The sequence below is a fragment of the Exophiala spinifera genome, assembly GCF_000836115.1.
Source record: "Exophiala spinifera strain CBS 89968 unplaced genomic scaffold supercont1.2, whole genome shotgun sequence".
Taxonomy (NCBI): Eukaryota; Fungi; Ascomycota; class Eurotiomycetes; order Chaetothyriales; family Herpotrichiellaceae; genus Exophiala; species Exophiala spinifera.
Genome location: NW_015622514.1, coordinates 887,345 through 912,389, shown reverse-complemented (window position 1 = coordinate 912,389; position 25,045 = coordinate 887,345). Strand labels below are relative to the sequence as shown.

Below are 25,045 nucleotides of genomic sequence, written 5' to 3'. Positions count from 1 at the left end.
GAGTGGGCAACTGGAGGCGGCACCACAGCGGGCCGTTGGAGGGCATGACCTCTGGGTCTCCGGGCTTGCTGCCGGTTCGAATTGCTCTGTCTTCAAAGATCTGCTTTTTCGATCGGCCTTGTTCATCTTGTTGGCATAGTGTGATATAAGTGTTCGCCGTCTACCGTAAGCCCAGGCTACTAGGCAGGCCTCAGAAGACTGCCGCGGTCCGTAGCCGAACTGCAGGACTCGATCCTCCACAATTTTGAATTGACCTGGCGATTCAGGCAGGGTTGTGGAAGGAAGTAGCAGCGGATGCATATCTCAGACAGGTGTCCATCTTTTCCTTCAGAGCTACTTAGCTAGCCAGGGCCAGCAACGCCGTCGGAATTATAGGCTGGCCCATCCCTTTGAAGGGTTTTGTTGAACTGCAAGAGGAAGTATTTGGACAGAGAGAGGGCCCATCGTCGACTGGGGAGGGAGTCAACAAGCTCCACCGAAAGCTCTCCCACTTCCTGGAGACTGGAAGGGAAACCTGTTTCTCGTCGGTTCACTCAGCGGCCTTGCCAAGTTGGAAGACATCCCCGAACGCAGTAGTGGAATAATGTCCTCTGGTCCAAGGAGTTATCGCCTCTAGCCTCTTCCAAATTTACCACTTCGGGCTCCTGTTGCTGAATACAGAATCAATGGATTTAAGGTTGACGGACTACTTTCTTATCCTCATTCTTGTATTGATGGACCGATGGGGGAGCATCTTCTCAAGGGATGGCCCCGGTTCTTCTCGTGCGCCGTCGATCACGGCCTAAGCCAGTTGTTCCACGCAGGTTGTCGTCCGAGGACTCCAGGGTTCCCACAGCCGATAATCTAGTGAAACATAACTCCGTGGACGGTAGAGATGGCCTGCAAGGTAAGATTTGCGGTGCTTCGTCGCAGCAGAACAGACATGGATGCTAGCCCAACGCTTGGGTTATGGAATTACAGCACTGGTCAAATCTTCCAAGAGGCAAGGAACCTGAGACAACCCATGTATTCGGCCTGGTCAAAAGCAGGAGAAATAAAGGTCTCGGCGCATTGTGGGGCTCTGACTGGCACTGTACGGTAATAAGTGTTCTGGAATTTGACTTGGCCCGCTGCTAACTAGGATCCTTGAAGCTTCAGAAGGTCCCGGGGTTCCCAACCAGGGACTCGGAAGTACAATACACAGTACGGGCATAATTGCTCAGACCACGCTAGTCCAAAGTAATTTACCGGGAACCGGGCAAAGACATGGCACCGTGCTCATTATGGCCACTCAATCGTCCAATAGCCCAGCGTGGCACCTGGTGTGCTAAGGCTCGACGGCCACCGCGACGGGGGCGCGATCAATCAAAGCCACCAATACGGTGATGCTAGGTTGGCAATTCCAAGGAGGATGTTGTCAGTGGTGAGCTAACGCCGCCTCCCAAGAGTGACAGGAGGTCAAAATCATATCCAAAGAAAAGTAGGCAGGTCGGGCTAAGTAGGGTTTCTCGGTATAGACCAGGCTGTCCGGGCCCCGAGGGCGGAGTCGGCTTCCATAGAGTTGTAGTTTTGCTGCCTATTTTGGCTGGAGCGCTCTCACTAGGGCCCCCAGATCCCGGCAAACTAACTAGTGTTGCAGAGAAAGTGTTCTTGAACAGTTTTCGGAATCCCGGCTCAGAGGTCCCCAGTCCAATATGATAGCGATTGAATCCAGAATACTGGGCCTGCAGTTAGTGGGCGAAATGGTGCAGTAACACATCAAATCTGTCACCAGCAACGGCGCCCAGTACAGTTTCAAGGGCAAAGAGCCGCCCTCTTTCTGGAAAGAATGTAATTCGGGGACCAGACTCAATGCTCGGAAGCATACTTGCGGTCACGGTGGTCAAATGGATTCTAGAAAACCCCCGGCGCGCACCACCTCAGCCCGCCTCGGAAAATTAGCAACTGGAGCCCTATTGTCAGGTACAAATGGCCATAGGCTCGATCTTCTGCTGTCCTAATTCGGGACGCAGCCGAAGAAGCAATCTCTCGGATTTCGGTAAAGAAGGTGTTGGCAACACCCATGCTAAAAGGTAATAGTGAGCCGTTAGTTGCAAGTTACAAGGTGCAACGCTGCGATGGGCGTCACTGCGTCAGCCCTATAGTCTTCTCCTCGGGGGAGCCAGGTGGGGTTCAGGGGAAGATTGGTTTGCCATGGGTAACATCGTCATGTTCTCGAAGTTAGCTAGAATCAGGTTCTTGAAGAAACGATCACTTGCAAGCCAACGACGCTAAATTCCAATGACTGTTCACGGCACGGGAAAGTTGACACTTGCAAATTGCAACCAACAGACTGTGGTTGGCTATCTGCAATCGGCATGGCCGTACCCATTGATTGATTCTTGACAGTTGCTGGTGACTCCGGTTGCGACTCTTTGAATAGTCTCAAGGACTGTTTTCAGTTGTAGTCTGAGCGCCAGTCAAACGCTATCTTGTCACGACGAGTTTCGGCGAGTTGGACAGCATTACGAACATGGATTGCATCAGATACAGAGGGATGCTTCTGTGAGCTTACCTTTCCGACAGCTATCGAATCTACGAGTCCGTCCCAACAGCACACTCGTTGAATAGCAGCTTCAGCGAGGCTTTCGAGCTGGGATGTAGAAATAGAATGGCGCTAAAGGGCGAAGAGACCGCAGTCTTCCTAAACGTTGTCAAGTACTCGTAGCTGCAGGCTAAACTTGCCGGTGGTTTTTAAGAGAAGACATGTCGTGTACTAAGTAAAGCGTCCAAGCTGTCAAGATCGCGCTAGGTCTTGATCCGGAAGGCCGAAGATACTGTAGGGTAAACCCGGCGCGTGCAAAGTACCTAGCTTGGAAGGATCTTCTAGACTCTGAAACATCACTTTATAGTTTGATGGTGACAGCTGGGCGTAACAATGGTCGTCAGTGCTAGTTGATCTGGTTGGAGCTAGACAGTCCCTTTCTGGCAAAAATCAGACATCGAACAGCAGAATTTACGATCAAAAGAGCCTGTGTGTCCGATCCGGCGCAGGATTTCCCGCATCCAATCCTCTTCGAACATTAACCCTTTCTGGATATAAGAAACAATATTACGTGGACGGGAATTCTTTCGGGCTTATCATTTCCCTCTTACTATGTGGAGCGGACGTGGTCTTTCAGGGTCAAAGTTAACACCATCCTCCTTTTCGCGACAGCCATGAAGAACTCTAACCTCTGATCTTCCACTCTGCCGCAGCACCGTCACTCTATCTGGCACATCATGCGATCAGGTCGTCACCACCATTACGCGGCCAACAAGACTTCTTTTACGTCAAAAGAAGTCAGACTCTCGGAATCCCCTCGCACGGGGAATTTTCCAGAGTTTGAAATTGGACCCATTCCTCGAAGCTCCATTCGCTGCAGTTCCAACATGGAAAGGCACCGATTTGTTTGCCGTTGACCACGGTTTTGGCATCCATGAATCTATCGCCAATTGAGAGGAGTTTTAATAAAAACTCGTCTAGACTTTAAGTCCTTCTCTCATTCCATTGCCGCATTATTTCGGACACGGCAACCGTGAACCCTTCCATTTCTTCTTCAGTAGTGGTGCCTGCGAAGTTCATGCTGCAGCCAACGTAGACGGGTTGTCTCATTCTCCTGGCCAGAACCTTGGCCATTCTCGTGGCGTAGTCTATGCTCGACCCAGACGTGGCGAGCGGAGTGCTGATTATATCGCCATCGCTCCTCAACTTTCGCTCGTCAGTGGGGTAGATCTGTGTTACCGCGTGGGCTTACCTCGACATACATTAGGCATGGCGTAGACGAAACTTCCCAGTGGCGGCAAAGAGGTTTGTGACCGATCGAGATCCGTAGTCGTCAGATGAACCATGACACACGTGCCCAGGGGAGACATATGAGCGTGGAAGTTGAGATGTGGATGTTTAGGTAGCGGGAATGATATTTCGATGGGTTCGAACGATGGTCCCTCCATCGCGACTTGTATGGATGCGCTTGCTGAGAATCTGACGCAGCTACCAAGTTAGACTCTGCAGAAGTTCTTCGTTTGGCATTACTCAGGGCTTTTGATGATGGTGGAAAATGCACGATGTTTCTAGAAGGTGGTGAGTGATGGAGGCTCATACTCCTCCGGCTTTGGGAAGATATTATATTTCGTTTGCTTGGCGGCCTCAGCTATAGTATTTAGGTACGTATATTCACCCATCTCATGACGATGCTCTTCGATGTATTCCGCAGTCAGAATGCTGCATTCTCTTTTACTATTGTCTGGCCTCACCAAATAAGGATTTGTAACTAATGGGCTCCAGCTTCGCAAGACGTAGTCATGGGTCCGAGTGCAGACTATGTTCCATATTGAGAGCGATTCACGATCGATACCCAATCGGGACTAATGCATTAGAAAGCAGGCACTGGTTGTCTGCAACCACTTTGTACACAATCCCCAAATCCAGAGGACGAAAGTGCGGGATGCAAGGAATGCCAGTGATTCAAACGCTCGGCAATTGATATTTTATAGTAGATACATACGTACCCAGGTAGATAGATCGCCGAGACGAATTCCGAATGCGGACAAATGCCCCACAACTTTAATTTGTGGAATATGATAAAGAAAATTTCATTTGTTCTCAACAATTCCTCGATGGTCTAGTGGTATGTCTTATTCATCATCTTGTCTCTACCAGTCTATCTGACAGACATTAGGTCATGATTTCCGCTTGTCATTCAACAATCAATCTTCTCTGGTTGCGTTTACAAGCGCGGTAAGCATAATCGCCGGCAATGCCTCTACAGCAAAAGACTAATAATCTCAATAGGGAGACCAGGGTTCGATTCCCTGTCGGGGAGTAATATTTTTCGCCTTTTTCTGGGCTCTTGATTTTTTTTAAAGAATGAAATTCAAGGGATATGTATATTGAAGAACATCCGCCGCAAGCATGTCAAGCAAGAGCGGTGTTCGACTGCGTGATGCATGTCCGGCCCCAGGAGCATGGCACGTGACCGCACATGCTAATGCCTGTCTCATTTTATCGCTCAATCATCTCCATCTTGTAAGCCGTGCATACAATCTCTTGAGCAGGTAAACTACCGCTAAATAAGACCCTGCAAGATTGAGATCTTGGCACACTGAGTTGGCCGTAAGGGTTTTGGTACTTCACGACTCGCCTTGAGGCCGGAGTCAAGGGTTTGGGCTTTGAGCACCCTCGGTGAGATGTGACGAAGCGCTTGACGAAATCTGCTACCATTTGTCTCGTTCATCCACTGGGTATTCTGTATGGCAACATTGAAGAAGCACCCTTGTTGTTCTCCTCATACAGAATACCAGGACTTGGAGCGAGCAACAGCGAACGCGAGGCTGTAGGTGGGCTAGAGCGGCATCATTCTTGTCCCAGAGAGGGACGAGCTAGGCGTGCGTTTAGAGCCTCGCACAGCCTGATAGCCACCTACAACACTTTTCAGTTTGTGCCATGGCCAATGCAATGGTATAGCCCACTGCTGGAAGAACACCTTCAACCAAACATGTCCCCCAATGATGGCGAAAACATCGCCAATGACGGTGATGAACCTTCACTCTCCAAGCCCTTGTTCGAGGATATCGGACCGTTGAGCGATCCACTGGAGCGACAGGCGATTTTTGCTGCTCTAGACTCATACTAGTAAGTCAATGTGATGGAACGGATAAGATGTTGGCCCTGGAACAGTCTCCCCTCGGAAGTCGCTCAGACAAAGCAAAAGCAAGGCCAGAAGCAGATGCAGCAGCAAAACCACCTACCTCGTCTTGCTAACGTTGCTAACCCCGCTGAAGCCAGTATCGGAAAAACACACACTACAACACCACGCACCGACGCCGTCAAAACCTCTATGCTCTCCCTTCGTCACAATGGCAACTGCTCTCCAAACCGCCCATTTCTCTTCTGGACACTCTATCGGCCATCGACGACGCAATCGACTACAACGCTGACCTCGCCGACGCAATCCTCGATCTGGGCCTGAGCTCGTTCGGTCTGGACGAGCAGCAAAGGCAACAGTCTAATGACCCAGCCTTGACATGGCGCGGCGCCGCCAAACCCAACGACCTCTCCAAAGCACATTCGACCATCCGGCAATTCTACCGCGACTGGTCCTACGAAGGGTTCACGCTCGAAGTCAAACCTCTTCTCGACACAGTCCTCTCCGACCTCCAGGCCAACCTCCCACTCAACCCAACCTCCACAACAACGACTCCAGCAGCACCACCACCACCAGAACTCCTCCTCCCCGGAGCCGGTCTGGGCCGCCTACTCTTCGAACTCTGCCGAGCCGGCTACAACGCCACGGGCAACGAGATCTCCTACCACCAACTCCTCGCCAGCAACTTCATCCTCAACTGCACGACCCACGAGGACCAGTACGCCATCTACCCTTCCGCGACGACCTTTACGAACGTCACGTCCCGCCGGAACCAACTCCGGCGCCACACGATTCCGGACGTCCATCCTGCCACGGCGATCCAGGCGCGTCTCGACCATGGTCTCCCCGTGGGCGAAATGAACATGGCAGCAGGCGACTTTATCCTCTCGTACTCGACGGCCGAATGTAGACACGCGTTCGACGGCGTGGTCAGTGTCTTCTTCATCGACACGGCGCCCAACCTTATTCGGTACATTGAAACCGTCCGGAACTGTCTTAGACCAGGTGGTGTCTGGATTAATATTGGACCGTTGCTGTGGCATTTTGATGATCGCGTTCACGGCGGAGACAAGAACAGTAACGATAAGAGTAACGGCGATGACGATGATGACAACGATGACGATGTTGATCGTAACAATGAGACGGACGCCAACACTCACCCTCACTCTCACTCTCATGACGCCCAACGTCATCATTCCCCTCCACATGGACGGCCACATCCACATCCACATCAACGTACCCATCCCGCGGAAATTGAAGACAAAGGCATAGCCGAGCCAGGGTCGTTCGAACTCTGCGACGAAGAAGTAATCCAACTCCTTTCACAATGCGGGTTTGAAATTCTTCGGCATGAGATTCTTGGAGGAGATGAAGATGAAAACGCCATTGACCCAGCATCAACGACAGCATCACGAGCGCCATTCGGCTTCGGTCTCGGGTACATGCAAGATCCATCGAGTCTTCTACAGAACCGGTACAGATGCAGTCACTGGGTAGCGCGACGCAAGGCGTGAAGAGAATCGACGAACGGACAAGGAACTACAGTACGAGTGTAGATAGGACTTCTGCCTACCTACCTACCTACCTACCAACTTTACCTGGACCAACCAGCCTGCCTACCTTTACCTTACCCAACCTGTACTTAGTATTTAGGAGGTAGTCAGCTACCCTACCTCGCCTCACCTGGCTAGTCAGTCAGAAGAATCGGTACACGAGGTAGATGTCTTAGATGATGACCTGTTCCCTACCTACCTACCTACCTACCTACCCACCCACCTACCTACTTCCCTACCTACGCACGTGGGGTATTTCCTGTACTCACTGTAACCAAACATCATAGATAGATCAGGTACAACGGACATCACACACCGGCCATCAGACACCACGGACAAGCAAAAGAAGAAGAAGAAGAAGAAGAAGAAGAAGGGGGGGAGGGGGGAGGGGCGGGAAGAAAAACAAAACGAACCCCCTCAGAGTCCAACATCCATCGCACATGTCCAGCCACTTCGCGTCGCTCGCTGGCTTCTAGATGCTTAGTAGATGGATACCTCACCTGCCTAGCTATTCAATTTCTTTTACGTCGTCATGAGTCGGTCCATACCTAGGTAACAACTTCACACCCGTCATCGTCTTTACCCCTTACAACTGATATATCCCAAGGTCGAAAACCCTCCACTTTGTTCTGCTGATATAAGATATAGACCTTCCGCGAAAAATGTACGTCTCACTTGGAGAAAAAGTCATATTGGTTGATATATCTATCCGTCTTCTTCCACTAGAAACTCGTTTTCGTCTGCTTGCTACTTCACAGTACCTTCATTGCAAGACCCCTTTTCGTCAACTCTCCTTTCTCTTCAGTGTCTCATCGGCAAGCTTTTCACACTCGACCAGATTCTCAAATTTCCCTCGTATCACTCACGGAACTGTGACTTTCAAAACTACTCCCCCATGCCCTCGCGTTGTCGTTCGGGCGTATGACATCCACATAATTTCATCTCTGTTCGTGTGGTGGAGTCGATCCACAAGCTGGGAAAAGAAGTGTGCATCCTGTTCACATCAGGAATTTCTTGTCAACATAATTTTGCGCCACCCATAACATCATCATGCAAAACAAACCGGTCCCAACGCTCCATCGCTATTGCCAGAAGAACCGATCCAAATGGTCGATGCCAATCATAGTGGACCACCGATACCAATTAATCTTTACGCGTCCGTTCGATCCTCCGCAGGACATCACGAAAACACGCACCAAGTGAAGGTATTATCTGAACCGAGCCGTGCAACGACCCATGACTTCTCCTTGGCAGACGAGTTCGGCGTTGAACTCTGATCCGTCTAATGTGAGATAGATGTCGAAGTAGACGCGGTAAAATGTTCCTTGAGGTGTGTCCATGCGTTCAAAATCCTTTTCAAGGTTCTTTCTTGACAAATCCGAGGTGAGTGTGACAACCTCCTTGATACGGGGGTCTTTCGTGTATTCAGGACTGGGAGCAAATGGTCAGCATAGGCTCTAGTTTTATCAATGACATCCGTCTTGTCGCCACTTACCAAACATCTTCATCGCAGGCGTATAGGATGTCTTCGTACATCAACGTGGCACCTGGTGCAACTTGTCGGAAGAATGATACCTTCACCGGCTCGCCAATCTTGACCCTTTCGCCCTTTTGAACGAAGATCTGTCTGGTATATTTGCATCGGTCTTTGCCATCAAGACTGGGGACTCGGTATTGTTCTGGATGATAACCCTCCTTGAAAGGCTGCAAAGTTGCCATGAGGTAGTGTCTGCGGGCTACACGGGATGTAACAACTCGCTCGGTAATACCTGCCGTAACCGCACCCTTGACGATGGCAGCGACCGAGTCCATGGGACGGACAACTTTGGACTGGAACTGTGGCGGCACGTGAAGCTTGATTTGCTGAAAGAGGTACTCAGACGCGCCGAACCCACCAACCACCAGAACATTCTGCAAAGATCTGTTTTGTGCTTGAATGGCAATGATCTGGTTGCGGACCAGCTCAAGGATACGGTTGACGACCGGTTCGAAGCACTGAAGGATTTCTTCATTCGTGAATGTCATGTAACCTTCTTCGATGCCGGCTTCGGGAAATTCAGCTTCGATACCGACATCAACAGCCCACTTCTGGCCGTTGTTGCGGAAATCAGCCTTGATTCGATTCTCAAAGTCCATAATACATTTCGCATACACTCTTCCGGCAGTTTTTGAACCATCGGGGAGTTTCATTCGTCGGATCTTGGCACGTAGGATGTTGGAGAAGTTGCGATTGAGAGCCGTAGAACCGCAGGAGTCACCGCTGCCAGCAGTGCATTCGGCTACCGAGAACGGAGTCTCTTCTTCGACTTCATAGGCGATCAGATCGACAGTACCACCGCCACAGTCGACAATCAAGACAGCATCGTGGATCTTGAGGTTGAGCAGTCCAGTCTTCGAGCAGAACATGGCGGCTGCTTCGGGTTCGGTGATCAGAGTCAGTCTGTTATCATTCTCATCTCGGATAAAGCCAGCTTGAATGGCGGCCGCCCGGGTCGCTGCTTTGCCTGCATCGTTCCAAATGGCTGGGACCGTCAAGAAGTACCGAATGTTTCGCTCCTCACGGTTGAACACCTCACCGAGCGTCTTCCCCAGGTACACTCGCATGGCATTGCGGAGTTTGAAGAGGTAGTCGGCCGCGACATCGATTTCCGACTTTCCAGGGGGTAGTGGAGGCAGGTTGATAGGATCTATGTATGTATTCCCGGACAACATGAGTTGGAGTTTGAACCATTCCACCTTTTGGACACCGGGCTTGGGATATCCCGTTGGAGCTAGTGCCTCTGCGATATCTGGACCCCAGCCAACGACTTTTTGATATTGATCATAGTACAAAACGGTAGGGATCTAATAAGATTGTCAGCGTATGTTTTATCTGACAAAGTCAGAAAGACAGGTCTTCACCAACCTTTTGCTTCGTCTGGTTGCCTGCGCCGGGCCATTCTGAAATTATATCTTCCTTGGCTTCGGTGTTCGTCGCGAAAGCGTATGCCACACCCGAGAAGGTCGTTCCCTGCAACTGCAATCAGTATCCGGCGCATAAGAAGTCTGACAGCACTGTCTTACAAAATCGATGCCCACAATGAGCTGAGCCTTGTTACGATTTGAAGCCTCGACCTCGGCAGCACGGCCAGGAGCATATTGATTGGCAGTATGCTGGATGCCAGGCTGAGGTCCGATCTGAGCATAGGCACCTCCATACCCCGGGGGTTGAGGAGGGCCTAGCTGGGGGTTCCCTCCCATATAGCCTTGTCTGGTATCGATGGGAGGAGGATGGTGCGCCATTTGGTTCTGCGGAGGCGGTAGGGGAGACTGAGGACGGCCCTGAACGGTCTGGTATGAATAACTCGGCGGACGACCTGGTGCGCCTTGCTGGTTCATGGGCGGCAGGCTGGTCTGGGAGGAATTGGGAGGGGGAGGAGTGGTAGCAGTGGTGGAGATGGAGCCGTTTGGCGAAGCGACGGAGTTGGACTGGATGTTGGCACTACTCTTTCGTTTGGAACCGAAGCCTAAACTCTTCAAGCGAGAGGTCATGACATCGACAAGAATGAGAGAAAGGTCGGATGGAAAGAGCAGTCAAATTGGCGGTCGAGTAGGAGTAGGCAACCTTGAGCCGTGACCAGAACGAAGGAAGGAGAAATACGAGGGCGAGGTGAGCGCAGTTTGTGATCGTAGTGGGCTGTAAGACGCGGGCGGAGGAGAGGTGGACGACGACGAGGAGTAGCAGCCTGAGGCACAGGTTACCACCGGCCTAGGGCCACTGGGCTGTTCGTAGGGAGGGTACTCGTACGGAGGAGTCGTAACGATACAAGGACCGGGCAAAGCTGACGGTCAGCTCAATGGAGAAGCGTGGCAGTGACAGCGGCGACTGGAGACGCTGGAGCCTCAAATAGCAGCCGAGCGAAGCTGGTTCTCGCTTGGTACCTGGAGTAATAATAAGCCGTCGGGCTGAAACTCAATGCCTGGAAGTGCTGCGCGTGGATCCTTGAAAGGCGACTTTTCGCGGCGGCGAGGACGTGATGGCGATGGCGAAGGTCAATTTGTCAGTGAGTGTTGTCGAAGGAGCAGGACGAAGAGATTAAGAGAAGCAGATCAGTCTGTGGTTGTTTGCATGATTGAACAAAGGTGCCCAAAGGTGCCCAGTAGTTGGGTCGCTGGTGCTGAGGGGCGGCCAAGACTTGTACCCTTACAGCGTACGAGGGGCGTCGAATGCTCCTCTGAGAAAATAGACAAGAGGTACGGAGTACAGAGTACATACTGTACTGTAGGTATCTAGTACAGTATGTGCAGGGAGCCTAAATACCTACGAGGTGGCAGCTGCGAATACCCTGCTCCGTACACACTGTACGGGATGTGCCCAAACACCTCGCTGAGCACCTCTCACTCTGCAGCGACCATCCCACTTCGTCAAACTGGCGGGGATCAAATCTGGTTTGATTACCGTGTCTTGTCCTGTCTTACTACTACCTGTAACGCCGTAGATTTGGGCCGAATCTTTCTTTGGGGGCTGAAAGAATATGAGGGACACATTCCACACACTTGCCTCTAGCGATTATTCAGTCCATCGAGCAAACAGCGGTGAGAACCGCCGCCGACTCCTCCCTTGGATACCAAAAGGACATTTTTTATCTGGAGAACTAGCCTCGCACCTTTTTGAGCCTCAATGTCTTGGATCCCCTTGAATACATCCTGATGCCGCTATTGACCCTCACGGAATGCATACCAGCCGCCGCATTCAGCAACGCCAGCACGTGGTTGCTGTCTCCGAAGAACTACTCGTACTGTGCTCCGTACCATGCAACAAGTAGGGCTGACAGAGACAGAGGCCTGTCTCGCGCTAAGTATTGGGCCGGTGTTCGTGTCGTCTCCGGGAGCCAATGGCCATGGTGAACACCATGGCCAGCCTGGACTGTTTGAACATTTGTGCAGTCTCAAGGATTCTCATTCCGCCACTGCGTGATCTCCTGCGTTTCAGCCTTTTTGTTCTGGAACATCCCACGCTCGCCTCGTGGACATGGCCACAGGTATCGTACAGGACATGCCCAGGTGGCCAAGCTAGTTGCTAGATATATTATCACTTGGCTAGTCTCCCATCTCGCGCGAGATCGCATCTTCACGTCCTCTTCGCCCTCGTGGCTTAACTGTGGCGCTGGAAGTTTCCATCGCCGCTAGGCCGCCGCTTCTTGTACTCATGCGGCTGCAGGAAACATGTCCAAGGATTGAGGCTAATGGCCATATTTTCTTCGATCGGTCAAATGATTCAGACTTATGCTATAAACTATTCGTCTAGAGTTCATCTCTTACACTCTTTGACGTCCCTGTGGACGAGGCACCAGACGCAGATGACGAGCTGCTACCAGTCTGGCTTACACTCTCGCCAGAAGACTTGCTCTTCTTCGTTTTCGTCTTTCCCTTCTTGTTGCCTTTAGGCTTTCGGGGAATGTCCTGGAACTTGACAGCTTTCATGATGACGTCCGACACCGCCTTCTGGACTTCTTGCCTGCGTGTCTCCAACTCGGACACCAAGATAGCTGGATCTTCTGTCAGGCCTAACTTATCTTGAAGTTTCGTCTTCTCAGCCAGCCACGCTTTGACCGTATCATACTTTGTTGTCAGTGATGACAGATCTTCTTTTGTGTATTCGTAAGGTTTAATGGCGGGTGCCTCTTTTGTTTCGGCTGCTTCGGCGGCCGACGAAGTACTGTAAGGGTCGTCCTCGAGATCATCACCGTCTCCCGCTGGAGTTGTAGAGCTGGCAGTGGCGCTGGACGCAACCGATGATACAGTCGTGCTAGCACTTGATGCCGCCTGTTCCAGTGCATTTTTAATATTGCCTTCGACCATCTTGATCATACCACTCATGTTCTCGAGACCGTCTTCCAGTGCCTTGATGGCGTCTGGCCGCTTGAGTGCTTCGTCTTGACGCTTCAATACAGGATCGACCAGACTGTGAAGCTGCTTCAACCTATCCTTGAAGTCCTGGGCTTTGGCGTCTGCACCGTCACCGTACAGCCAGTCGGAAATAGCGGCGAGCTGTTTCTCCAGTGCTTTCCGAGTCGATGCGCTTGATGCCTGAATGAAAGACTCATCCTCAAGGTAATCCCGCGCCCTATAGGTGAATGCTTCGAGAGTGTTCAAGGCTTCGGCACGAAGGATTGCATTTCGATCCGAGGTATCAAATTGTGTCAACCGCTGTCGGGACTTGGATAAGGCCTGTGTTGGCGGTGCGTTGAGACCTACGACGGTCGACTTCAAGGCGAGAGGGATTGATACTACCGAGGGTGTAGATTTGGCTGACTTGGCAGTGGATGAAGAGGAAGGTGGCGATGAGCCTGCCTTCGTGGACGAGGCTTCGGACACGGTACTCCCTGAACTCGTCGAGTCTGAAACTGGCAATGGAGTGACCTTGGTGGAGCCATCGTCACTTCCAGCGTCGTCCTCGAGCACCTTTTGGTCTTCATCTGTCTTCGATCCGAATCCGAAGAGTCCCTTGACGTTGTCCATTACACTCCCCGACTTACTGTTATTCGCCTCACAGCTGACCAAGCCAGACACTACCTCGGGCAGTCCGTCTAGAGAGCTAAGTCGAATTGCGAAAACTGTGCTGATATTTGCGGACCCACAGCCATGCTTGTCTTTCAATGTTACCACCGACTTGGTCAAGTTGGTTGCTTCGACATCAAGAATGGGAAGCTCCTTGCTCAGCGCTGTTTGGGTGAAACTCAGCTTAATGTCTTCGATTGCCTTGAGTGGAACCTGCTTCTCAGCACCAACCTGAGATGAAGGCGTGAAAAGCTTTTGCGATCTTTCCTTCTCGTCGGAAGACCACTTCAAAGTGAAAGTGCTTCCTGCGATATCGGTGTCGCGAATGTCCTTGACTCTGAAAGCCGAGCTCAAGGAAGCTGCTTTGAAGCCTGCCCCCATGACTGCAGCCTCATCGGCATTTACATTTGCCTTTAGCTTTCCAGCCCCACCAGCGGCTTTCTCGAGCTGCTTTTGAACAAAGGGGGTTCTAACAGCACCGCCATGTAAGATCACTGAGTCGACATCATCGAGCGTGAGTTCTGCTGATTCTAGAGCTACCGCCAGCGGAGATGCGACTCGAGCTGCATGGCTTGCTGTGAGATCTTCAAACTGCTCTCTGGTCAGACTATACTTGAAGGTGATTTCGTCGTCGTAGAGTCCTTCGAAAGTGGCCGAAGATGCTGCGTTCGCGCTCAAGAGCTGCCGCATTCGTTCGGACTCTTTCCAGATCCTAGCCATTGACTTTCCGTGTTTGCGCAACTGGTCTTCTTTGAGGTTCAATCTCTGTGCTCCCGGACTTTCCAAAAAACGACTGACAATGTCTTCGACGATGACATCGTTCATAGAGTCCCCGCCCAGCGTTGTATCGTACCCGGTTCCCAGCACAATTACTTCCTGGAACGTCTGGTTACGCTTCGTAGGTCCCTTAATGGTCCTGGATTGGAACTTGAGAACCGTTGCAGTCGTTGAACCTGCGCCCATATCGTAGACGAGATGGTGTTCTGGCTTCCCTCCATCCGACACACTTTCGAATGTGCGATGGGTTGCGTAGTTCAATCCGACTGCAAGTCCGTCACTGATCAAACCTAAGACTCTCAATCCTGCAAGATCGGCTGCTAATTCTATAGCTCGCTTCTCCTCTGCAGTGTAGAAGGCAGGATAGGTGATGACCACATCAGTAACATGGGTGCCTTTGGCTACCATTGCCTCTGCATTGCTCCGGATATTCTTCAACTCCATCGCAAGTAATTCCTCGACCATGAAAACCTCATTTCTCTTGCCGAAGCTATGACTCTTGAAACCCACGGTACCAGCATCTCCAGATCTTGATATCTTCTCGATGTCCAAGCCAGGATATCTCGCGGAATAAGCCTTGACTGCAGCCGACGATGCTTCAACCCCCAATAAAGTCTTCAAATTAGGGTAGACATCCGTGGGAAACCTGGCAGACAATGCGACGGCATCCCCGCCGTACAGTCTCTCGGGAAAGACATCTTTGTCGTTTGTTTGTCCTCGTATTGGTTTGAATGCAAGTGTGGCTGCTTCCCTCCTCTTTGAGTCTTTCGAGAGAACGATGTCAATTGGACTGCCTGGTTTTGCAATGGCCGCTTTGAAATATTCCGTCCCGAGGTCTATGCCCAAGACGGCCGAAGCAGCATGCGCACTGCTTGAGAGGAGAAGTAGAAGGAGGAAAGGGAAAAGAACGGTCAGGTAAGACTTCCGCCGCCCTGGAGGAGCCATTTTGTGTGAAGATGCTTGATGTGTAGACTCGAGACTTCTGTGGGAGGCGAGAGATTTACTTGACCTGCAAGGGCATCTCTGACCAGAAGGGCAATACAAAGAACGAGCGAGACGTGTTCTGATTCCGTCAGAATGGTACAGATGGCCACATCTAACTATTTCATTGCTTCTCAGGATTCTTGACAACTTGTCCAGTCGACGCGAGTCAACGAATTATGTCACTAGGGGAGAGGCTGAGACCGATCTTGAGTCATGAAAACCCACTGTCTGACAGGAAATTCTCGCTTGCCACAAAATGAACACGTTTGCTAAACGAGAAGAATGACGGACACTACTTGTACATGGCCTTCGTCATTCAAGACACCATCCTTCTACTTCGTATCATACTCGTCTTTTCGTGCTCTTGGAATCGCATTGCAACCACCTAAGGTAATATCGGGGGGGTTCCGATGGCAACTATTAAAACGCCCGCCCAACCCGGAGTACCTCTAGTATGGCTAGACTGTGACAGAATCCGACTCCCACAACCGAGGTCACACAGGACGACGTCCATAACTCATTCTTGCGCAATAGATTACTTGATTCTATTTCATTAGTCACGACTTGTGCCCGGGTGCTTCTGAAGTCAAGCTCCCAATGCCTGGAGTGATTTGACAGTATCGACCACCGTCTCGTCCAAACTACGGTAAGATATCCCTAGTATCTCCTTGGCCTTGCTATTATTGATGCTATAAGGTGGCATATCTCCGACAAGGTCGTCGCGGACATTCTTTGCGAGTTGTGGGAAAGATCGTTTGATGATATCGCCCATCTCTCTCTCCAACCCCATTCCTGCAGCCATGAATATCCGCTGTCCTGAGGCTTCGGGTTTCTCGATCGAGAGGACATGTGCCAAAGCGAGGTCGCGGACGTCGACGTAAATCGGAGAACCAACTGGTCCATGTCGCGGATTACCCAACATCAGATCCAAAATCCGTTTGCTCGAAGTATTCAGTGCGTCTAGAGAAGCCACCTCGTGAATCACAGGTCCATAGATCATGGGCGGATTCAACACGGTCAGCCCAAAATTTGGCTTTTGGGTCTTAACAAACTCCCATGCAGCCTTTTCAGCGAACGTTTTGCTTGCACGGTAAGCTGCTTGCGGATTGATGGTTGTAAGTGCTTCTTCCATCGTCATGTCGTTCCAGATCTCCTCGGTGTATACCTTTGGTGGAGCTTTTGGGTTCGCAATGGCCGCAAATGATGATGTGATCACCACATGCTGGACAGATGGAGCGTACTTGACAATGGCTTTGAGAATACCAGTAGTACCATTCACCGCCGGGTCTATCATGTCCCGTTTGTTGTCTTGCACATTGTAGTGAAAGGGTGAAGCGGTGTGAATGATGGCTTCAAAGGGTGGTTCTGACCTAACAGCCTTGTCGAATGCGCCTTCAGCCGCGATATCCTTGACGATCGTATAGGCGACGGGTTTCCCTTTGAACAGGTCTAGAAGAAATCGCCCTTTCTCGTCAGACCGGACAGTTGTGACCACCTGGTGACTTCTCTAGTTTAGTTGTCTGAATGACAAAATATTCCCACTCCCACTTACCCACGCTCGAGGAGTTTCTGAAGCACATGTGTTGCCACAAATCCGCTTCCTCCAGTTAGTAAGACCCTCATTGTCCTTGTTCAGCTATTTCAGCAGTCGAAGGTTGTGGGTTTGAATGATATTTGTGCGTGAGAGTAATCAAAGCATCCCCGTCCTAAGGCCGAGTGGGAGATTTAAAGAAGGTAGAGCCACTGACTCACTCTGCTGTTCGGAATTTACCTCGGTGATTCTTACCTGAAAAGCTACCGATTTTCCGCCATATCCCGCGAGGTTTGTAATAGAACGGATATAGAGGGGTTTGTCCATCTAAAGTCCAACATCTCACTCCGAGTACTCCGACTGCTCCTTTGCGCGGATGTAAACTCAAAAATTCGCCGTGATCGCCGAAAAGCAGGAGGTGGGAAGTTCGTTAATGTAACTAAACAGATAGATAAATCTTGCCGCTTAAATGTCCCGGAGTTGCAGCCAATCACTGCTCCCTATCATCGGACTGCATTGCAAAAGCGCCGCATTGTCTCTGCGAGCAACTTAAGTGCCAGATATCAGTCACCACATTATCCAGCCAGCATCGGCCACAGTCCTTGCCTGCCGCATGCGATCGTTCGGGGCGCCATAATAGGCCCTACAACTCCTGAATGTGCCATGCACATAGGCCAGCATAATGTGACGCCTCCAGCAGCATCTTTGTCTTCAATATCGGGATCGTGGCGCCTGACAAAATGGCTGAAGTTTGTGTCGTTGGTGGTTCTCGTCATCAGTCTCACATCCATTGTGAGAGTCGAGGCACAGACGCCAGGCCAGATCAAAGCGTTGAAGAAGGAAGTTGAAGATCTTTTTTATCATGGATACGAAAATTATATGGCCCATGCGTTTCCTGAAGACGAACTGCGACCTATTTCCTGCAAACCCCTGACGCGCGACCGCGAGAATCCGGCTCACATCGAAGTCAACGACCCTTTAGGGAACTACTCTTTGACGCTCATAGATAGCTTATCAACACTTGCTATCCTGGCTTCTAGTCCCTCCTCGCCGAAATATAATAAAGCCTTACACTTGTTCCAGGACGGTGTCCGGAGTCTGGTCGAGCAATACGGCGATGGCACTGATACCGAGGCCGGCCAAGGTCTAAGAGCTCGAGGGTTTGACTTGGATAGCAAAGTTCAGGTCTTTGAGACTGCGATACGAGGACTAGGTGGCCTGTTGAGTGCCCACTTGTTCGCCACGGGAGACTTGCCTATACGTGGATACTCTCCGGTAACAAAGGAGACTGTCATTGCACAAAAGTCGCCAAAAAGCTTCACCAGCAATCATACTCGTGTCATATTATGGGAGAACGGCTTCAAGTATGATGGTCAACTGCTTAGACTGGCGTACGACCTGGGAAACCGTTTGATCCCTGCATTTTGGTCGTCAACTGGAATACCGTATCCTCGCGTCAATCTTCGCACCGGCATCCCGTTCTATACAAACTCTCCTCTCAATGTCGGTACAGAAAGTGAACAAAGTGGTCCTCGTCAGAGTGCGCCAGAGATCACCGAAACGTGTAGTGCCGGTGCTGGAAGTCTCGTCCTTGAGTTCACTGTTCTGAGTCGCTTGACTGGAGACAGCCGCTTTGAAGAGCTTGCGAAGCGAGCTTTCTGGGCTATTTGGAATCGACGAAGTGGCCTTGACCTGATCGGAAGTGGTATCGATGCTGAAACAGGACACTGGATCGGTACCTGGACCGGCATTGGTGCGGGCATTGACAGCTTCTTTGAGTATGCCTACAAATCCTATGTACTGCTTTCTCGAGATGCGCATCCCGATTATGTAACACCGATGGAGGCCGAAGATCCACGTGTACTGTTTGAGGCTCTACCACTAGAAGAGGATACGTCGCAAGCCTTTCTCGAGGCTTGGAACGCTGCTCAGGCTGCAATTCGACGGCACCTCTACAGAGGCCCTAATTACCAGCATCCCCACTATGTTCAGGCCGACTTGATCACAGGTGCTGCCAGAGGGTTCTGGATCGACGCACTCAGCGCCTTCTATCCTGGGTTGTTGACAATGGCAGGCCACGTGGAAGAGGCTGTCGAAACGCATCTTCTTCAGACTGCGCTCTGGGACAGGTTCTCTGCTCTCCCGGAGCGCTGGAGTCTGGTCACTGGAGGTATCGAGGGCGGATTGGGCTGGTGGGTTGGCCGGCCCGAGTTTATCGAGTCGACGTACTACCTGTACCGTGCCACTGAAGATCCATGGTACTTCCACGTCGGAGAAATGGTTCTTCGGGACATCAAGCGTCGTTGCTGGACCAAGTGCGGCTGGGCCAGCATTCAGAATGTCTTGACGGGCGAACAGACGGATAGAATGGAGAGCTTCTTCTTGGGCGAAACCGCCAAGTATCTGTTTCTCCTTTTCGACCCCTCTCATCCCCTCAACCACCTAGACGAACCCTTCGTGTTCACGACAGAGGGTCATCCGCTACTGATTCCTCGCAGTGTAGATAATGGTCATCACCAAGGCAAGCTCTGGAACCCCGTCCCTCAAGAGGAGGCTACCTGTCCTGTCAGTCCACCGCCACTGCCCTTCAGCATCTCCAATATAGCTGCAAGAGGGGACGTGTACCATGCTGCCAACCTTGCCAGATTACATCTGATGCCGACGAGAGATAATGTAGAGTCGGTGCTTGGAGAGTACGCTGCTGATCATCCAAGTATCACGCTCTCAGACATCAGCTCTCCGTCCAATTACACCTACTACCCGTGGACACTGCCAACGGACTTAGTACCCTTCAACGCCACCAGTTCTCTTATCCCGACAAAGCCTACACTTGACATATCATTTCCCGCAATCACAAATCTAGGTCAACCTACGCCGCCGCTCCAGCGCGTCAAAGAAGGAATCCTGATCAATTACATTGGAGGGCTCCGTCTCGGGATGGTGCGAGATGTCCCCATTCTACTGGGTACCGGCATAGTTGAGGCGTTTCGCATTCAAACAATCAATAATCTCCCTCTGGGCAAAGATGAGAAAGTGTTTCTGGCTCGCGACACCGGAAAAGAAAGCTTGAGTAACACCGATCCTAACTTTACACGCATTCGAGATGCAGTCATGCTGGATATTGTGATCGAGCTCTCCGGTCCCATCGAGCCGGAAGACATGCAGGTCAATACAACCGATGAAACATACTTCCTTAGTCTTCGTGACCTCGAAAGGCAATCTGCGGAATCCGACAGCGCAATGCGAGCGGCCTGGAACGCCATCGTCTCGCAAATCTCAAACCTCCTCAAAGACCACCAGCCTCAGCCGTCGTGGCCGTTTACCACTCCTCTTTCGATCCGCTCCACCTCAACGTCACAGCAGCAAGCGGCTTCTTCATCATCTGAAAACACGCCACGTTATCACCTCGCAGCAGTCACGCCCACGGGTCCCGGCGCTGCGCCGTTGCCGGACTGGCCTGAAGTCATGAGCATGACGGCCGCTGGCTCGCAATCGCCTCCGCTGTCGTGGACCACGGTCTACGCAACCGACGATCTGTGCAACCATAAATTACCAGCCCACGTCGTAAAGACGCATCAGGTCCTCGTGGTCAAACGCGGGGGGTGCAACTTCAGTGCCAAACTCGCCAACATTCCTACCTTTACGCCCTCGGCGCATTCTCTCCAGCTCGTCATTGTCGTCTCCTACGGCAGTGACCGAGTTTCCGAGGACGAGGACCCAGTTGGCGGTGGAGGCGGCGGCGGCGGTTTCGACGACGAAGAGCATCAACTGGTCAGACCGCACCTCGATCAGCCGCAGCGCACACCTGCTGGGTTGCCACGACATAACCCGATACCCATGGTTATGGTCGGCGGTGGCAAGAACGTATATGACGCTTTGGCTACGAAAACAGTGGGCGTCGGTGTCAAGAGACGGTACCATGTTGAGACACAGGGCGTCAGGATCACGAATCTGATCATCGTATAGTTTCCAGTCCATATCGTGGTAGGCACGGAGTAATGATGCGAAGTACCCCCCTCCCTACCTACCTACATAAGCGTTGTTTGGCGACCTCTTGACATCAACAACTTATAAGAGACCAGGTTGGTTGGAGAGGTATCGACAACTGATGTACGTAACGTAGCAACGAGTTCATTTCATGTTTTCATCTATCACGACCAAAGTGACTTGACGCCCGTCTAATCCAAACCAAACACGTCCATCGTCTGACTGTTCGTAACGCAACCTTACAATCACAAAGAGCACGTATGGCAACATGACAGTGCAGACTGGCAGAAAAGGAGGGAGCGAGTAAAAAGTGTGCAGGACAAACCTACCTAGGTATCTACCACCTTCCCCTCCAACTCTTCTCCCACATCCTCTCATCGTCCTCTGCCTTTTCCAAAGCGCGCCTCCACTCGCGCTCCATGCGTCTCGCCAACTCACTGGGCGTCTCGTCCTCGGGACCACTAGGCACTGGACTCTCGCAGCCCCTTAAGCCGATGAACCTCCCGAATCGACGCCTCTTGGTTTCGAGATCCACTCCCCCCTCGCGCACACCTTCACCTTCGCCCGCTACGTTGTCTAGCACGACGTTGTTCCGAACCGACGCTCCACTTCCGTCCTCCTCGTCGAGAGACGTCCATGCGGGGATCCAACCAGGGTACATGAACGTCTCGTCCACGGCGGGAGTGACTTGGTGGTACCATCTCGCGAGACTGTCCAGCTGGTCGTGCGTGAGGAGGTGGTATTGCAGTAGATTCGTGGGGAACGAGGGGTGTGGAAGGCCGGTGCTCACGGAGATCAGTGGCACAAGCGGGGCGCGCAGGTGTTGGACACTTTGCACGTACTGGATCCTTGCGCGGAGAGAGTCGGGCGATAGCGCGTGATCTGATACGATGACGTGGTACCGTGGTGGCGGTGGGAGGACGAGGGAGGACAAGTGAGGACGTGCCGACCGCTGTTGGCGTTTGCGGATAGGTGAGCGTGGAGATGTGGAAGAGAGAGGCTGTGATCTTCCGCTACCGATGGCCTTAGTGCTCAAGCTCCGGCTGCGGCTGCGGCTACGGGTATGGTTGTCGGTGTGAGATAACCGTGGCGACCGTGACGGCGGCGATGACAGCGAGTCCGGTGTCCAGTCCATCTTCTCACTACGAAACAAGGCTGTTGAAGGCGGCACGTCTTCGTCCTGTGAGGGGGGATCGTAGAAGCTTGTATCGATGCGCAGAGGGAGAGCGAGGACACGGTCAATGCCAGCGCTGCTGCGTAAGGAAAGGCGACTCTGGCGACCATCTGCGCATGAGTTTGAACTCATGGGAGGTCTCTGGAAGTATGCTTGCTCAGGCGTGCGCACCAAGAACGAAGCTTGTTGAGGAGATGTGACTGGTGTGGCGAGGCTGTTGCGGCGGCAGAGGGAGTGATTTGCGGGGGCCCAGGTTGGACTGGTCAAAGCGAAGTTGCTTGTTACGGAGTCGTTGTGTGAAGATGAAGAGAAGAGCGCCACCACAGGCGATGGGGCAGCTGACCCTGGCTCGACGGCAGCTGAACGAGGTGAGAGAGGCGATGGCAGAGGCATAGTGGGCGATGTTGGTGTCGTGGGTATCATAGCTGTATTTGCTTTGCGCTCCCTCGCTTGCTTCTTGCTTACGAGAATCTCACAACACAGAGTGAGGTGGTATTGCTGGTCAAAGTTGGGGTGTTGTTGGCAAATTACCTATGGTTTGCTGCGCGAAAGGGAATCTTCATGAAGGCTTCGGAAACAAAAGTCCGAACAGTGGGATTATGAAGGTGTTCGTTGGATGGGCCTGGATCTGTATAGGGCAATGAACACAAAGCAGTTGCCCATTTCGAGAATAGGACCATGATTCTTTTCTCTTTGACTGTGGGCAGGGCAGTTGTAGAGTTTGTTTTTGTTTCTAATTCGGATGCGCAGTTTTGAGTCTTTGTTTGACCCCGGTGGCCAGACACATCTAAACAATGAAGTAGGTCACGGCGACGTTCCTAGATTAGACATCCGAAGCGATACCCTGAAACTGGCCCAAGGTTGATACTGGTCATGCAGATGTTGTCTTTCCGTTGATGATGAAGTGATACATGGTTGGGAAACGGGTCCATAACGACGCAAGATATTGCAGTGGCTTTGAAATGTCTAGAAGGGTAACTTAGAGACAGACGGGATTTGCGTGTCTTGAAAATAGGCCCGCAGGCCTTTGTTTGTCTCTGCATTCCTCTTCAACGGTGACCGTGCGCCTTCATCGCCGCGAACCATTGTTCTGGGTTGTATGGAACACAGTACACCTCTGAGAAGAGGAAGGCTTTGAAAATTGAGACCAAGCTCTCCCAGCCGTCAATCTCCATCTCCACGATCTTTGCTGACAGTCGATTTCCATAGAATCCCACAGGAGTACGTAAACTCTGGCATCGCATTTCTGCCATTGATCCAACGTAGTAAATCCATAGCAAAGAGTTGTTGATACTAGGGATGGAAGAAAGGGCTGTCGAGGAGGTAGATCGGACGCAATCCTCGACAATGAGCAGCCCTTCCGCAATACGTTGCAGGATCGTAGCGGCGGAGTCATACAGAGGTATGCCTGTGACTCGAGGATTGTTCACTGGAGACCGGATCGTGAAGAGAACCGCAAGACAGATACAGGCTTGGAGATGTACTACTGCAGGGTGTTGAGTATCCTCGGTCGCATCGTTGAGCAGCCAGAAGTACCGGTTCATAAGTTGGCCTTGGAATGTTTCGGATCGTGACAAAAACCAAAACCAATCCGTCGCAGACGCGTTGGTCTTCCTCTTGGTGGCCATCAAAGAGTACATTAGGAAGAACGGCCGCATTTCTTTGACGGTGAGACGCAACCTGGGGTCGGTGATCGAAGGATCAGGCTCACCAAGGTCTTCCTCAGCCTCTTTTGGGAGAACCAGAGGTAGTCTTTTCCATACGGCTGCGAAGACTGCAGGGACGAAATCTTCGTAGTCAAAAATTGGACGCTCCATAGATGCAGTGGACCGAAAGTTGTCATGGTAGATAGACACGGACAAGGCACCTAGATCCAATGTCCCTGTGTTGCGTTGGCGTTCGAGGCTGCGACGAAGCATTATCCCGTGCAGAAGGGCAGCCTTGGGATTCCGCCCCAACACCTCTGCACGGAACAGACGGAAAATGAGGCCTTGAAGATTAGCTTCGGCGCCTGGGCCCAACGCATCGTTCACGACCAGCTGGTGTCGCAGAAGTTCGACAGCCTTGGTCTTGAGTACCAGAGCTTTCTTTGCCGCCTCAGCGTCACTGGAGATGATGGTGAGAGCTGTGGCATAGTAGGACATGAGACCAAAGGCGGCGCAACGGTCCGAGAGATCTTTGATTCCAGCATGCCAATTGCGCGCGGCGGGAGAGGATGGAGCCCAGCCACGGTTACCAGTCTGATAAAGTGCAGGGATGAGATGAGTCTTCCCAAAGTCCATGAAGCGGTTAGCCCAGGGATCAATGGTAACGGCGAAAGAGTCGAAAGGGTCTGAGTTCCCCTTGCCCAGCACGGTCCTAGGCGACGGTTTCCGGCCATACCATGCCTGAAGTCTGCCTGCTGCCTTGGACTTTTCCAGGTACTTCCGATCCGAGTCTTCATTGTCCGCAACAGTTTCAGCTCTGAGGAAGCCGATCTGCCCATCGGGGCCGCAGCGGTCGAGCTTGTTGGCGGGGTGCGAAGTCTTCAAGTACGGAGCTGGCGTAAAATTTTGTGTGGCATCGTGAGACGAAGATCTCTGATGTGAAAGCCACCTCTGCTCTTGTTCCTGCGCTGCCGTTCAATATTGGTCGCTGATTAGTTATGCCGAGTACTTACTTGGGACTCTGCCAACGCTTCCTTTCTTCTCTGTTGTCGTCGTCTCTCATGAGTGAGCTTTGCGATATGCGAGTTTATGACCGACTTCGCTTCCCCAGGTGTGCCTCCTTCACTTCGTCCACTTGATAGGATGATGACCAAGCCGTCAGATGAGGTTCCCGTCATTGTTCCCGACAATGGTCGAGAAGGAAATCC

The 25,045-nt window shown here is 51.7% G+C and overlaps 8 protein-coding genes across 8 annotated transcripts; 2 read left to right on the top strand and 6 right to left on the bottom strand.

Annotated features, from left to right (window-relative positions):
- Positions 1-3,487: 3,487 nt before the first annotated feature.
- Positions 3,488-3,951, bottom strand: PV08_02613 (uncharacterized protein; the record flags this gene model as incomplete). Its single annotated transcript, XM_016376971.1, has 2 exons — positions 3,488-3,709; positions 3,766-3,951. The coding sequence occupies 2 exons, from the start codon at positions 3,949-3,951 to the stop codon at positions 3,488-3,490; spliced, it is 408 nt and encodes a 135-aa protein (XP_016238541.1).
- Positions 3,952-5,495: 1,544 nt separating this feature from the next.
- On the top strand, positions 5,496-7,159 carry PV08_02612 (uncharacterized protein; the record flags this gene model as incomplete). Its single annotated transcript, XM_016376970.1, has 2 exons — positions 5,496-5,632; positions 5,782-7,159. The coding sequence occupies 2 exons, from the start codon at positions 5,496-5,498 to the stop codon at positions 7,157-7,159; spliced, it is 1,515 nt and encodes a 504-aa protein (XP_016238540.1).
- Positions 7,160-8,406: 1,247 nt separating this feature from the next.
- PV08_02611 (uncharacterized protein) lies at positions 8,407-10,729 on the bottom strand (the record flags this gene model as incomplete). The annotated part of the gene is made up of 4 exons (XM_016376969.1): positions 8,407-8,629; positions 8,694-10,042; positions 10,104-10,208; positions 10,262-10,729. 4 exons carry the CDS (start codon positions 10,727-10,729, stop codon positions 8,407-8,409), a joined length of 2,145 nt encoding a protein of 714 aa, XP_016238539.1.
- Positions 10,730-12,481: 1,752 nt separating this feature from the next.
- On the bottom strand, positions 12,482-15,460 carry PV08_02610 (uncharacterized protein; the record flags this gene model as incomplete). Its single annotated transcript, XM_016376968.1, has 1 exon — positions 12,482-15,460. The coding sequence occupies one exon, from the start codon at positions 15,458-15,460 to the stop codon at positions 12,482-12,484; it is 2,979 nt and encodes a 992-aa protein (XP_016238538.1).
- Positions 15,461-16,085: 625 nt separating this feature from the next.
- On the bottom strand, positions 16,086-17,122 carry PV08_02609 (uncharacterized protein; the record flags this gene model as incomplete). Its single annotated transcript, XM_016376967.1, has 2 exons — positions 16,086-17,001; positions 17,052-17,122. 2 exons carry the CDS (start codon positions 17,120-17,122, stop codon positions 16,086-16,088), a joined length of 987 nt encoding a protein of 328 aa, XP_016238537.1.
- Positions 17,123-17,693: 571 nt separating this feature from the next.
- On the top strand, positions 17,694-20,996 carry PV08_02608 (uncharacterized protein; the record flags this gene model as incomplete). Its single annotated transcript, XM_016376966.1, has 1 exon — positions 17,694-20,996. The coding sequence occupies one exon, from the start codon at positions 17,694-17,696 to the stop codon at positions 20,994-20,996; it is 3,303 nt and encodes a 1,100-aa protein (XP_016238536.1).
- Positions 20,997-21,354: 358 nt separating this feature from the next.
- On the bottom strand, positions 21,355-22,584 carry PV08_02607 (uncharacterized protein; the record flags this gene model as incomplete). Its single annotated transcript, XM_016376965.1, has 1 exon — positions 21,355-22,584. The coding sequence occupies one exon, from the start codon at positions 22,582-22,584 to the stop codon at positions 21,355-21,357; it is 1,230 nt and encodes a 409-aa protein (XP_016238535.1).
- A 656-nt stretch (positions 22,585-23,240) lies between these two features.
- On the bottom strand, positions 23,241-25,015 carry PV08_02606 (uncharacterized protein; the record flags this gene model as incomplete). The annotated part of the gene is made up of 2 exons (XM_016376964.1): positions 23,241-24,800; positions 24,851-25,015. 2 exons carry the CDS (start codon positions 25,013-25,015, stop codon positions 23,241-23,243), a joined length of 1,725 nt encoding a protein of 574 aa, XP_016238534.1.
- Between the last annotated feature and the right edge of the window lie 30 nt (positions 25,016-25,045).